The following is a 13,185-nucleotide window of genomic DNA, read 5'->3' on the forward strand; positions in this document are numbered from 1 at the left end:
TCGGTCCCTAGTTCAGTCCTTCTATCAGATATTCGATCAGTTGAATAATCAGTTAAATAGTCAGTCAATCAGTCTCTGATCCAGGAACTGGATCAGTTGTTTGATCTATTCGAAAGTCAGTCCCTATATCAGTTCGAAGTCAGTAAATGGGTCCCTAGCCTAATCCCTAGATCGGTTCAACAATTAGTAAAGTAGTCCTAGTTCAATAGTCAGTAGATCTATCTGTAAATGAGTCGGCAAATTAGTCCAAAAGTCAGTTCAGGAATTAGTCAGATCAGTTCCTGGATCAGTTCAACGGTCAGTAGATCAGTCAGTAGATTAGCCTGGTCAATCCCGAGATCAGTTCAAAGGTTAGTCATTAGATCAGTCAATATATCAGTCCCTAGATCAGTTCAAAGTCAGTAAATCGATCTGTAAATCAGTTCGTAAATCAGTCCTGGGTCCAGTCCTTGGTCCCGTCCCCAGATGCAATCAGTATTCAGCTAATAAATCAGTCGCCGGACTGATTAAATAGTCGATTGAATAGTCAGTTGAAAAGTCGGTTCAAAAGTCGGTAGGTAAATCAGTTCAATTGAAAGATCAGTCGAATCAAAGCTTATGTAATGAATTGAAGGGGATGCACCCAATCAGAGACGTGGACGAATTTAAGGTTTTGCAAAGGCTTGGCAACGCGCTAGATAAGGTTTGAGCCAATCAAGGGTGCCGAAATCTCTTATCACTTACTTATCAATTACTTACATAATGCTGCGTAATTACAGGGGTATTTTTATGAGTAATAGGAAAAGTATGAGTGTAATAATGTCCTCCGGACGGAAAATTATGAGAATCTAGGTTGGGAATTATTATTTAAGGGGTTACGATAGGTAGAATTTAGGCGTTTAATGATTATTTTCCCTCCAGTTCCTGGAAAATAAATAAATGCTCCATGGGTATAATATCGGATCATTTAAAGTGGGCTATAAGGCCGAATCCGCCAACCTGCCAATTTAATTGATGTATTGAAATGTATACAGTATGATACAGTGTGATAGCTTACAGTTATATACATAGTTAACACGGTGCCTTGGATCTTACAGGTGGGGGTTATAGGCATAGCCTTTTTACATATGGTAGTGGACCCCTCACTTTGAACTATTACGTGTATAAGTTATAAGGAGCTAATGCGCTATAACGCCTATAAGTTACAGGGCTCTCAGCGCCTTATAGCGCTATGACTCACTGTAAGATTCAGGGCACCGTGTGGAATATGTATCAGACTGTAAGTTATTACACTGTATACATTTCAATACATTAATTGAATTGGCGGGTTGGCGGATACGGTCTTATACCTATCTACACATTTCTGAAATTCTGAACGATTGTTGGCATATTGGATTACCTACGAAAAAAAAACCTCTTGCCGTACAATTAGGTACCCTCGTTAAACTTGGGTATAAAGCGCAAGTCTTTAGCCACCTAACTTTAGTCCCTCAAATTCCACCATTTACCTCTTAATAACTTAACCCTACAATAGTAATTCTTAAGCTTCGCGTAGTCCCGCGGCGTCTTTCCTTTGCGATCCGAGGCATTAACATCAGCATGTTTTTCCAACAGTAGTCGGATGATTTTCTCATGGTTTGATGTTGGTCGCTTCGCCCCCTTAGCCGCGAAATGAAGCGCTGTCTGACCGTCATCATCTTGAACTGAGGCATCGGCTTGATGGTCGAACAGGCGCGAAACAATCTCTAGGTTTCCATGTCCGCATGCATAGAAAAGTGGTGTCCGGCCATATACATCTTTCAAATGCACGTCCGACTTCTCCAGAAGAATGTCAACAACAGATTTATGACCATATCCAGCTGCACAGTGGAGAGCTATTTGGTTACTGAAGTCTTTCAGGTTAACATCAGCTCCTCGAGATATTAGATACTCCACAATGTCGCTGAATCCATGTGCCGATGCTTGATGAAGTGCTCCGACTGTTCCTGGGCTCACTCCCTCCCTGTCAACCAAATCTCTCACTTCATCTCCGTTTCCCATTTTGCATGCCTCCAGTAGTTTCTGGTCATTAGTCACGTCTTCAACCCCAAGCATGTTGGCACAACATTCAGGCTGGTTAGGGATATGAGCCGATTGTATCTCGAGATAAACGTTATCGATGGTGGGTCGTTCGTCTCGATCAATATTCATCATATCTAGACAGATTTGAATAATCCTCTGTGACCAAGTCATACCCTGACCTTCCTCCAGCAAGCGCTCCTTCATCCACCTGCGTACTCCTCCTAATTTCGTTGAGAATGATGGTTCAGCCTTGGATGGCATTATATCCCCAAGCTGGCCCCGTCTTGCTGGATAAGAGTGAGCTACGACCATCTCCAAAAATACTACTCCCAAAGAGAAAATGTCGGCCGATCGTCCTCGAGTACTTCCGTCTTCAACTTCAGGGGCTGCGTACCGAATTGTATGTGCACGAGGAGCGTGAAGTTGTGTCGTTGGGATAGTTTTGACAAGGCCCATCTTGGATATTCCGAAGTCTGCAAGCAGGACTCTCCCATTTTTTACCAAGATATTTGGTGGCTTGATATCGCGATGAGTAATACCAAGTCCATGGACGTAAGCGACAACATTGGCTAGGCACCGGAACCAACCACAGATCGCGCCCAGCTCTTGTGTGCTGCGTTGACACCTGAGATAGGAACCAATGTTGCCCTCAGCATGGTTCATAACGATGCCCATAAATGATTTGGACATCCTGTTGTCATTTAAGAGAAAGGCCCTTTGAAACATAACCACATGGCGATGCCTAGCATGTTTCAAGCACATGGCTTCTCTGAGAATTGAGCGTTTCGAAGTGTCATCGAATTCCATTCTCTGATTTCTATCGGGTTCTTTATCAGGTGGGAGGATCAATTTAACAACAAGCTGTGGATGTAGTGGACCATTTTTCCTTGTGATATCTTTTACCAACCCCGGGTCCCAAGGGTCGATTATGTTATAAGGAATTCTATCCATCGCGTCGAATTCTTCGTAGTCAAGGTCTTTGAATTCGCGCTCCAGGCTGTTCTCCATGTCGAAGGTTTCAAAGTGATGTTGAAAACTAGAAAAGGTTAACCACCTATGTAGGTAGATGTATATATCCTATTGAGGTATTGAATTAAGCCATGAACGGCTATGAGTTGCAATGGTTCAGAAGTAGGTATCAATGCGCGATCATTTCATGTTATATAGATCTAGGAGATTTGTACGTACCGTAAGGTAGGTACCTACCTAGCTATAAATCGTTATAATATCTTTCCTACACATACCTAGGTAGGTAGAGATATTTGCTCATCTTACAATGCGGCTATGCTTCAATATACGGATATAGGTTACCTTAGGTATGCAAACCATCGAGATGAAACTTTTTATACATCAAGCTCCCGGATGTAGTCTTTCTATTGCCTACCTACCGACCTAGTTACTCGCTGAATTACTATCAGATCTATCCTATACTTACCTTAGGTAGGTAAGTTTTGGTATTCATCGTATGTGAAATCACTTGTAAGATACTAGGTGCTGACCTAACAATAAGTTGAGCCTCATCGAGTATCATGTACCTTACCGGGTAGGTACCATGTAACTAGGTAGGTAGGTACCTAAACATTATCCGACCATCCAAACTATGTGGCATACAAAAGCTTGATACCTATAAATGTCCCGGAGTTAATATCCAATGAAAATCGCCCAAATGCAAGTAGGTAGTGATTTATGTGTGACGATATTAGGATACATACCGATGCATGCCTAGGTAGGTACAAATTGCTCTTACAATGATATAATCGCCGGCGTCGGTCTCGGTAATACTTTCTTCATTTAGTACTTGTTACCTGTTATTTTAATTGTATCCTTTTAATGCGAAGATAATGCTAGCCGGATGAATGTATCTGGTTACTCTATCAATTTTATTAGAGCGTTTTAAGAACGATATGAATGGTTCATGTCGAATTTTCAGTGTAACCACCTAGATGATGAAATGGCTTTTCCCAGAATCGCAAAAATATAGGTTAATCGCGTGTCGGGTAGGCACCTAAAATTAGCTGAAATTTTCTATTGGGCGTACTGGAGGTCCTAGGTTATCGATTCTTCTAATACATAGGTCCCTATTAACCCCTCTCGACGCGCCTTACAAAAGTTCATGAATAGGTGCCGTTGAAAAGAAAAAGGGGGCTTCGACATGGATATCTTCAATACTACGATCACAGCAGGCGCTATGATTATCCAGTACCTAAGTGCCTGTTCTGAGTTCTCATCAGATGCAAAAGCACTCAAGGCTGGTCTTGAATGGGATCTGAGAGCCTTGACGCAAGCCCAAAAATATTTCTCGTCGGGGGAATTCGAGAAGGGAAACCAGTACCGGGAACCCGACGAAGTGGCGTTAATGGAACGTACCGCGGAGTACCTAAACTTTCTAGTTCACAAAGTGCACAAAAGCCTCCACAAGATCGAGCGAGGGGATCGGCTATCACACACCATCAACATGACTACATGGATAGCGAGACGATCCCAGATACAGGGAATGGCAAGAGAGATCCATGAATGGACCGGGAGGTTCGATGTACGTGTTCTGAGCCTGCCAGGACAGGTTAGGACATCTATCTCCGCTGCAGATGGCGGCAAAGAGAGCATTCGGCAATCATCAATCATTGGCAGTGGTGATAAACTCCAAGAGTTTCTTGCTCTTTCCTCGACCGCGAAGATAGCAGGGGCTAAAGACATTCTGCTGCAAGCCCCAGATGGAATAATCGCCCAACTCAAAGCTATTCAGGATATCTCTTCGCTCCCTTTCCGGTACGGTGACTGTCAAGTGACATTCTGCAGCCGAGAAGTCCCGGCGGAGTGCCGACCGGGTACATCAGACTTCGAGATGCTTGTGCGTCAGATGGGAGAACTTGCTGCAGCACTTACCTGCCTTGACCCTGATATGGATGTTCGACTACTCAAAGTGAACTATTATTTCTACCACCCTGACTCCAATCAATTTCTATTTGCTCAAGCCCTGCCATATAATGTTCATTCTATAATGACATTACAAGAGTACATCAAATATGACCCGTTCCCTGGTACCAAAACAACCTTAAACGAACGCCTCAAATTAGCATACAAGCTCAGCGAATCAATCTTCTTCCTGCACACAGCAGGTTTCTTGCATAAAAACATCACATCTCGGAGTGTTGTTATTCTCCGGCGCTTCACCGGTCAAGACGAGGAACTGTGCATTCCTACCGGAATTGATGAGGCTTATCTGATGGGGTTTGATCTTATACGTGGCGTTGACGCCAAAACATACAAGGAGGGCACGCGGAACGAGCACGACAACGCATCTCAGAGAAATGTATGGGACTTCGATATCTTCCAACATCCGGTGAGGCTGCAGGGAGACAATAGCCCAAGGTATATCAAAGCACATGACGTTTATAGCCTCGGCGTCGTATTACTTGAGCTTGGCTTTTGGCAACCACTTCCGACGGTTGTTGGACTAATAGACCAAGGCAATCCATCCCATTGGGCGAATTTCTTGCTTCATATTGCCCCAGGCATGCGCCAGAGAGTGGGGGCAAGATATCACCGGGTTGTTGATTGGTGTTTAAGCCTGGAAGGAGATCACGATGTTAAAAATATTGAGTTCATGCAAAAGGTCTTGGATCCACTCGAGGAGATAATGAATGTTCTGGCATAACATGGAACAAACAGGTGTTCTTCTCGGAGTTTTAGGTAGTCACCGAGAGCTTAGGTAGTAATCAGGAACTTGCTGCTGATTGTTTGACACTCCATCAGCTAAGAGCATGACCATTAGGTAGTTCCCAAGTTTTGCGGATAGTTACCCCGGAGTCAGTTACCCCTGAGATCAACCACCAAGAACTAATTGGCTCAAATATCTGGAATGCACACACTAAAATTACATTTTCTATATGCCTAGTAGGTAGGTAAATACCAAGATAGCCAAGGTACCTGTCATGTAGGGAAAAAAACGACTCTCAGGTTCCTAAGACCTTAGGAAGGGATGCGCCTCTGTGTTTAACACATAATCGTCTAGACTGATTACATCAGGGGGACTAAAAAGCAAGTAAAAATACTTGAGAGTTTCTGCAAGCCAAAAACTCTAGAATCTGTGTAAGTAGTTGATTACGGGATTCGTGGGAACACTACGGTAGGCACTTACTTCCATATAATCAGATTGTGGAAGTGGTATATCAGCACGAGTGACATCCTCAACCGCCGCGTGTGTTCCTAGCTCGGTCTCGGTCCCCTTAGATACCGCTGTGAACATTTTCCATCCAATATCCTGCCACATCTGGTTCCCAGTAATGCGATACATCACAAAAACACTTTCAATAGTCTCTGGCCTCAAGATGTAGCGAGGATCTTTAGCTGTCGTGAAACCTAGTGGTAGATGTTCCTTATCTAGAGCGAATCAGTTAGTACAGATGACGAATTCTGTGAATTCACTTACACTCAGGTCGTTTCCTCTTTTCTTTGTCGAAACGTTTTTGGTCCCACTCGCAGGTATGCAAGTTATCGCAGGCAACCATATTGACCCTCTCGGGCATCATTCCAGTAGGGAAAGATTGATACCCATACACACAACCTAGCGTTAGCTTGCTCCCAATATCAACGTACTCTTTATTACTGAATAACTTCCCACCGAGTGCATATATCCCTCCGAGGAAGCAAGCCAGATGTTCTGTTTCTTCGTCTAGGTAGACATTTCCGTCTTCATCAACTGACCCGCTACTTGGCATAAGTATGTCTTCGCCACCAGGTATCATAGGCCTAAAGAATAAGTTTTTAGCTGCTTCCATGAACCCTATGCTCATAATCTCGTATCTTCGCTCGTGGCCACCAAGAAGTGCATAGGCCTTTGGGAGGTATTCATAAAGCTGCTGTCTATCAATATTATGTTTCCAAGTTATGGTAGCTTATAACGCCATGGAGAGGAACGTACTGTAATGGGTTAGCGCCTATCTGATGAAAAGTTGGGATTACATACCACTATCTGCGCAGCCAGCAAGAGTGAACTGATTTCCCGAAACCACATCTTTCCGACTCATTGATACCATCGTAGGCCACAGCCCTGGAAGTTGTGTCTTATTTTGACCTTCGTAAAACACGTCCATAACATGTGAAATAGCGTCGTAGTATTTAGGATCGCCTGTGAGTTGTGACAGGCGTGTAAATTCAAGTGATATTGTGCCGGGCGAAGCAGAAACAACTGATCCTTCCACGATTAATCCGTCCCCTGTCTTGGCTGCTTCAAAATCAATGAAGTCAACAGGCATACGATTCTCAGTGTTGAAAGCGCCATAGAGAAGGTTACCAAGTTCAACAGCTTTTGTAAGCAAGACGTCCCGCTTACTAAGATCATAAGCGGCCATTAAACCACCTAAGTACCGAATATTCGTTTCGAAGGTATTGACTCTTCCAGAACTAGACTTTCCGAAATCTATTTCAGACACTGCATCTACAGCCTCGTCGAACTCTTCTCTGAGACCCATGATCCAGAGGGTATCGAGTGAATCGACGAGCGTAGCAGCCCATCCGCTAAACTGGTCCTGATAGCCCATAGATAGGGGTTTCAGGGCATCTTTCATCCATGCATACTTCTTGTACGCCCCCCAATCACCTACGAAGGTATCCCTAACTTCACGGCGCCTTCGTTCTCGAAGTTTTAGTGCTGGCGATCCTTCTGAAGAGAACCTCTTCTGTACAGCAGGAAGAGTTTGAGATGGGTTGCCGGTAGGGAGTGGTGTTAATGAGCCGGGTGGATAGCGGAAAGATACACCACTCCAATCGAAGCTACTTATGCTCGTAGTTTGCGAAGATATTATTTTACTGTTCATATGCCGTTGAAGCCGAGCAAACTCTGTTATAGAAGTGCCATTAAAAATGGCTGAAAATGACCACCATATTGCCAGTACTCCTGCTGCCAAATATAGCTTGTCGCGATGCTTGCGTGTAAGGTGTCCCATAATCTTACTAGTGCATCTAGTATCTACTTAGATATCTTAATGACACAAGAAAAAAAGCTAACAGGGTAGAAATGATGGTAGGATGAATGAATAGGTAGGAATCAAAGAAATCAAATTAAGAGCTCTAGGACATTCAGTGTTATGTTTCATTTGATCGACTAACATCGTATCAACTGCAGTAATCACGGACTCCTTTAGCGCCCAAGCTTGAGGGTTAGAACCAACATCGCCAATATGCGAATAAAAAAGGCCATGGTGGCCAATTAGAATAGCCTAGCCAACCAGGGTCAACATTGAGGTTACGCTCTGGGCTGCCAAGAACCTCCTGAACCAGGTATATCGGATCGAAAAATATCCACTGAAACTAACGTGCCTGCCGATGTATCGGTCCGAGTTGGTGAGGTCGATAGTTGGTAGGTACCTAAGAAAGGAAGCAAATATCACAATGTTGAGAGAAACGCCCCTTGCGATCTCTTTACAATATTTTCTACCATGGCCCATACGTTCTTTTCTAACTACCGAAGCACGTATTCTATATGAATCGCCCCCAAAACTAACTTAATTCATATCTACCTATTCATCGAGATGCTCGAGCTCCCGAGACACCGATATATGACTACCTTATTACTAATTATTGGCATTGCGACCTCAGTCTTGGCATCTAATACTTGCGCTCCAAATCCGATTGCTGTAAGAATCGGAAATGTCACGCTCACAAACCACCAAGTAGCAAGAGGTGCGGAAATTCACGTTGGGAGTCCCCCTCAGCCATTCGCATTTCTACCTCAATGGTACGTGAAGATCTTTCAACCGATATTCAAATACAATCATCGTCCCGAACCCTAAATCTTTTATTCTATCGATAGGCCTTACAACACGTCCCTTGTGTACGGGACAGACGGACATTGTGTATTTAAGCGCAATACGCCTACGAACGACGGCTGCGCTACTTTAAGAGGAGGCGCGTACGATATTTTTGCATCAAAAACTCGTCTGGTAGCATATCCAGGGGACTTTCCAAAGGAAAATGCCCCATTTCCGCAGACGACTCTCTTCGCCGACGGGGTTAAGCTCAACGAGAACACGACTTTGACAGGATTCCCTCTTGGGGTTGCTCTGAACGATTGGGGTGCTGAAGGATATCACCCAATGGCGTCTCTTGGATTGGGGACGAACTCAACGTTTCTTAATACTCTCCAGGAGTCAGGAAAGATTGCGTCAAGAACTTGGAGCTTTTTCTGGGGCCGCAGTAGCGGTCCATCTTCTTCACAGACTGACGGGTCATTGGTCTTCGGGGGCTACGATCGAGCCAAGATCTCTTCAGGGGAGAGATACGTAGAAAAGTTACAGGACTCAACTTCCCCCTGCGCCACTCAGATGATTGTCATTATAACAGATATGGTTCTTAACTTCCCGAACGGAACCGATGTTAGCATATTTCCGAGGTCGCTATCGACCGCTTTGACCGCATGCATCGTGCCCGACTACCCAGTCCTGATGACCCTCCCATCAGATCCTTTCATGGATAACTTCTTCCAGCTTACCGATGCCGCACAGAACCATGGACGGTCATTTGGAATCAACTATTATTCATTTCAGTATAATAGAAATGAAGAACGGTGCGCTATAATGACTTCTATAACCCCTCAGAAACGAACAATCTCTAATGCACATATTGTAACAGGTATAGTGGTGATATGACCATCAAGTTTCAGTCGGGACTCACCGTGAGAGTAGCCAACGACCAACTAGTAGCCCCTGACGTCGATATTAATCCTACTACCGGAGAGCTTGTCGCTAACTATACGAACCCCGATCTCGTCATCAACGGCTTGCAAAATATTAGTTCAAACGACATGCCCCAGCTCGGCCGCCAGTTTCTGTCGGCTGCATACCTTATGGTAAATCAGGATGCCAGGAAGTTCAGTTTGTGGCCGGCAAATCCAGTGTCGGGGGAGGACCTCGTGCCAGTAGATGTTAATAACATCGATATAACCACTATTTGCCAATCTAATGCTTCAGCTACTACCAATTCCAATTCTACCATCGCAAATACAGAACTTGAAGCTTCTAGATCTTCGCCTGGAACAATAGCTGGCGCAGTTGTGGGTAGTATCGGTGGCGTGATAATACTAGGTATTGTCGCTTTCGGGTTGATCAAGAAGAGGAGAGAAAAGTCGTCGAAAACTGGCGATCAGAATCAATTTACGCAAGCCTATATCGACACTGAATACTACCACCACGTTACACCAGGATCAAAGCCAGAGCTCGAAGATAGTTCGTTTCTCAGACCAGTAGAATTAGAACATCCGACACAACGAGACTTACCTCCATACGAGTTAGGGGGGTGACTTTTCTTGTCTGAAATAAGACGTCATATTTCATACAGGTAGTTATCAATAATGGTTAATCTTAATAGACACACAATGGAAATAAAAGTTGGAATAGATACCTACTTACCTAGTACCTAGTAGCCAGGTACGGTACGGACCAGGTTTGCGTCTTGGTGCAAATAGGTGCTGAAGTCCCCCATAATTATAGTGGATTGTAGCGTAGTCCCCCCTGTAACTACAGCAACACTTGATCTGATTTCGATTTGCGATTTTTATGTGCACAGTCTTGCAATACGCTACCATTGATGCTTACATTTCTACCTATCTATTACTCCTTTGAGCTTTCGAGTCAATCCTATGAGGTATTCATATCCCATTCCACTTATCATAGATATAAGCGCCCTAGGTACCTAACATTTTATTCGTCATGATCTGGCGCCAAATTTACCTTCATTCTCATTCCATCCACGGGTTTAGCATTTACCTGTCTCGTCTAGGTACACAATATTCAATTAGTTTCATATTCACAGTGATATAGGATTGCAACTTACGTTATAGAGTAGCGATTTAATCTTGTAGATGCCGTTTCCGTCTAGCATCGGTTGGTTCTTCTCGTCCAAAGCCAACTCACCGAGCCCTATCTTGGTAAAATCAAATCGGCGGGCTATGGCCGCAACAATGACTCGAATTTCAATCATAGCGAACTCTTGACCGATACAATTACGAGGCCCCCGCTCAAATGGTCTCCATGCACTGGCGGGGATGTCGACGTCACCAAGCCACCGCTCAGGTACGAAATACTCGGCCAAGTCTCCGTAAATCGCCGGATCGCGCTGTATGAGACCCTCGCAGTTGTAAATGATCATTCCATCTAAGCAGTGATCTCCGCCTTCTGGGGTGTGTACTGTGAATCCAGTGCCAGGTTTAGAGTAGCGTGCCGTAGCGGCTGGTGGGTGTAATCTCAAGGTCTCTTTGAGCACGGCTGAGATATAGGTCATACGGTGTACAAGATCTGGTCCTTCAGGCGACAGCAGCCGGGCATATACAGATTCCATATCGGATTTATGACCTAGAAGGTTGTCCAGTTCGCTGCGTACGGCTGCTAAGGCGCGGGGGGTTCGTGAAAGCCAATAGCAGACCCATGAAAGTGTAATGCTAGTAGTATCATGGCCTGCTAGCAGGAATGTTTTAATCTGGTCGCACGTCTCATTAACGAGCTCTGGTGAGAGCGTCTTGGTATCTCGTAGACTCAGGGACAAGATACTTCGTGATTGATTGTCCCCGTGTCCCTTTGCTTGATGCTCGGCGTGCTTACGGTGAATTATATCCTTTAATATCTGGTCGATGCGCTTACCAAGACGACGGCGTTTCATTTCGATCTTAGGAATGAGCCACCAAGGCATGTCGGCCTTATCATCCCAATATTCTCGGAACAGTTCGACATAAAGCCTAACTAATTCACCCTGGCGCGACACGTCTAAAGGCTGGGCATCCAGGTCAACATCCATAACCACAGCACCGATGATATCAAAAGTCAAATTAATAGCGAGAGTCACGAGGGAGAATTCTTCCCCCGAACACGCCAGGGCATCAAGATTTCGGATAAAACTTGACGTCTTTTCGAGAACACACGGCAAAAGACTCATGAGATGCTGGGGCGCGAACGCCGGATTGTACCTCTTCCTAAGGGCTTTCCAAGGTTCTCCGTGTGAGAGTAAGATTGATGTCGGTCCTGTTAGATGTAGCAAATAGCTTAAGTCTGTCTTGGGAAGACTGGCCGGGAAAAGTTTAGATGGTTTTGAAACCTGTTCAGCGATTTCATGGCTACTAATAAGAACCAGTGGACGGTTAACGGGCCGTAGGTCGACGAACATCAGCGACGGTCGGCCGAGAGCTTCATGCATCTCCGTAAACATGATGTCTGATCAATAGTTAGAGAATAATTAGAAATATTGACTAAGCTCATAGTAAGCAAAAGAGTTACCAGGGTGACGATCTGCCTCTCCGCGCTTGATAAGACCATCGAGCGTCTTGAGGTGACCAAAAAGTAAACTTGGTGGCATCTGAGGTAACCTTCCATGTTGCTGGAACCGCTTGTAATGTAGCCTTCTGTATAGATATGTTATTAGCAGCGTTAACACTGCGAATAAGATAGGTTTCAGCATTATAACAATTGATTATCTCTATCTCGGCAACGGTAATGAATCAAGGGAACCGAGAATGTAGGCAGAGATTTATTGCGAAAACCCCGAGAAGTTAGATTAGGAAGAGCTCTGAGAAAGCGAGCTTGTATTCCATGTTAAGTTGTTGTCTGTGATTATTACCTTCCAAAGCCTTTTCTTGCCAAGCTTGGCCATTGACTGTCACCTTATTAATCTGATGCGGTTGGTTGGAAAGTGCCAGTTCAGCGCGCTTAGCGCATATAGCCTGGGCTACCTTTACTATTAGAAATGGGTTGATATAAATTGGCTGCGTATTCGTATCTGAGGGTTCATATTTAAATGTTGGTTGCACTCCTTAACCTAAATACAGACGTAAGTAAGGGATATTGGTCTATATGGTGATAAGTCCCCTTATTCTATTATTAGGTTTTCAATGCCTCCGCTCAACACTTACCCTATTAAATTACAAACGCCTTACGCAATAGCAGATACCATAAGGCATGTGCTACTGATCTAATGGTAGTTACCACAGCTCTCTTGCGCAGAGTGTAGGTAGCTAGACCACGAACTTTGGGGTATTAATATCTCAGAGAGTATTTAGATTCGCACCTAGAAATTTTGAGATAGAGAATAGTAACTTCGATTAGATTTCGTGTACCTTATCTACCTAAGGTAGGTAGTTCGTGTCTAACGACCCCTATCCCA

General features: G+C 44.4%; 5 protein-coding genes across 5 annotated transcripts; 2 read left to right on the top strand and 3 right to left on the bottom strand.

The window, feature by feature from the left end:
- Positions 1-1,399: 1,399 nt before the first annotated feature.
- GGS22DRAFT_87611 (ankyrin repeat-containing domain protein) lies at positions 1,400-3,332 on the bottom strand. Its single transcript, XM_047968316.1, has 2 exons — positions 3,229-3,332; positions 1,400-3,076 (listed from the first exon to the last, which is right to left on the bottom strand). The coding sequence occupies exon 2, from the start codon at positions 3,046-3,048 to the stop codon at positions 1,462-1,464; it is 1,587 nt and encodes a 528-aa protein (XP_047814094.1). The 5' UTR covers positions 3,049-3,076; positions 3,229-3,332; the 3' UTR covers positions 1,400-1,461.
- A 605-nt stretch (positions 3,333-3,937) lies between these two features.
- Positions 3,938-5,774, top strand: GGS22DRAFT_197666 (uncharacterized protein). Its single transcript, XM_047966014.1, has one exon. The coding sequence runs from the start codon at positions 4,193-4,195 to the stop codon at positions 5,693-5,695; it is 1,503 nt and encodes a 500-aa protein (XP_047814095.1). The 5' UTR covers positions 3,938-4,192; the 3' UTR covers positions 5,696-5,774.
- Positions 5,775-5,988: 214 nt separating this feature from the next.
- On the bottom strand, positions 5,989-8,145 carry GGS22DRAFT_175592 (glycoside hydrolase family 47 protein). The gene is made up of 4 exons (XM_047963284.1): positions 7,008-8,145; positions 6,470-6,896; positions 6,179-6,420; positions 5,989-6,118 (listed from the first exon to the last, which is right to left on the bottom strand). The coding sequence occupies exons 1-4, from the start codon at positions 7,983-7,985 to the stop codon at positions 6,002-6,004; spliced, it is 1,764 nt and encodes a 587-aa protein (XP_047814096.1). The 5' UTR covers positions 7,986-8,145; the 3' UTR covers positions 5,989-6,001.
- A 363-nt stretch (positions 8,146-8,508) lies between these two features.
- GGS22DRAFT_197672 (acid protease) lies at positions 8,509-10,336 on the top strand (the record flags this gene model as incomplete). Its single annotated transcript, XM_047966015.1, has 3 exons — positions 8,509-8,776; positions 8,852-9,604; positions 9,670-10,336. The coding sequence occupies exons 1-3, from the start codon at positions 8,571-8,573 to the stop codon at positions 10,334-10,336; spliced, it is 1,626 nt and encodes a 541-aa protein (XP_047814097.1). The 5' UTR covers positions 8,509-8,570.
- A 400-nt stretch (positions 10,337-10,736) lies between these two features.
- Positions 10,737-12,483, bottom strand: GGS22DRAFT_182477 (cytochrome P450; the record flags this gene model as incomplete). Its single annotated transcript, XM_047963967.1, has 3 exons — positions 10,737-10,811; positions 10,870-12,239; positions 12,303-12,483. The coding sequence occupies 3 exons, from the start codon at positions 12,481-12,483 to the stop codon at positions 10,737-10,739; spliced, it is 1,626 nt and encodes a 541-aa protein (XP_047814098.1).
- Between the last annotated feature and the right edge of the window lie 702 nt (positions 12,484-13,185).

This window comes from Annulohypoxylon maeteangense (assembly GCF_022496945.1).
Source record: "Annulohypoxylon maeteangense strain CBS 123835 unplaced genomic scaffold GGS22scaffold_29, whole genome shotgun sequence".
Classification (NCBI taxonomy): Eukaryota; Fungi; Ascomycota; class Sordariomycetes; order Xylariales; family Hypoxylaceae; genus Annulohypoxylon; species Annulohypoxylon maeteangense.

Bases quoted from the DNA above. Each gene is read 5' to 3' on its own strand.
- GGS22DRAFT_87611 (XM_047968316.1), bottom strand. From the start codon at position 3,048: ATGGAGAACAGCCTGGAGCGCGAATTCAAAGACCTTGACTACGAAGAA.
- GGS22DRAFT_197666 (XM_047966014.1), top strand. From the start codon at position 4,193: ATGGATATCTTCAATACTACGATCACAGCAGGCGCTATGATTATCCAG.
- GGS22DRAFT_175592 (XM_047963284.1), bottom strand. From the start codon at position 7,985: ATGGGACACCTTACACGCAAGCATCGCGACAAGCTATATTTGGCAGCA. The intron at 6,897-7,007 runs GGTATGTAATCC...GATAGACAGCAG, and splicing joins TTGCTGGCTGCGCAGATAGT to CTTTATGAATACCTCCCAAA. The intron at 6,421-6,469 runs GTAAGTGAATTC...GATTCGCTCTAG, and splicing joins AAAGAGGAAACGACCTGAGT to ATAAGGAACATCTACCACTA.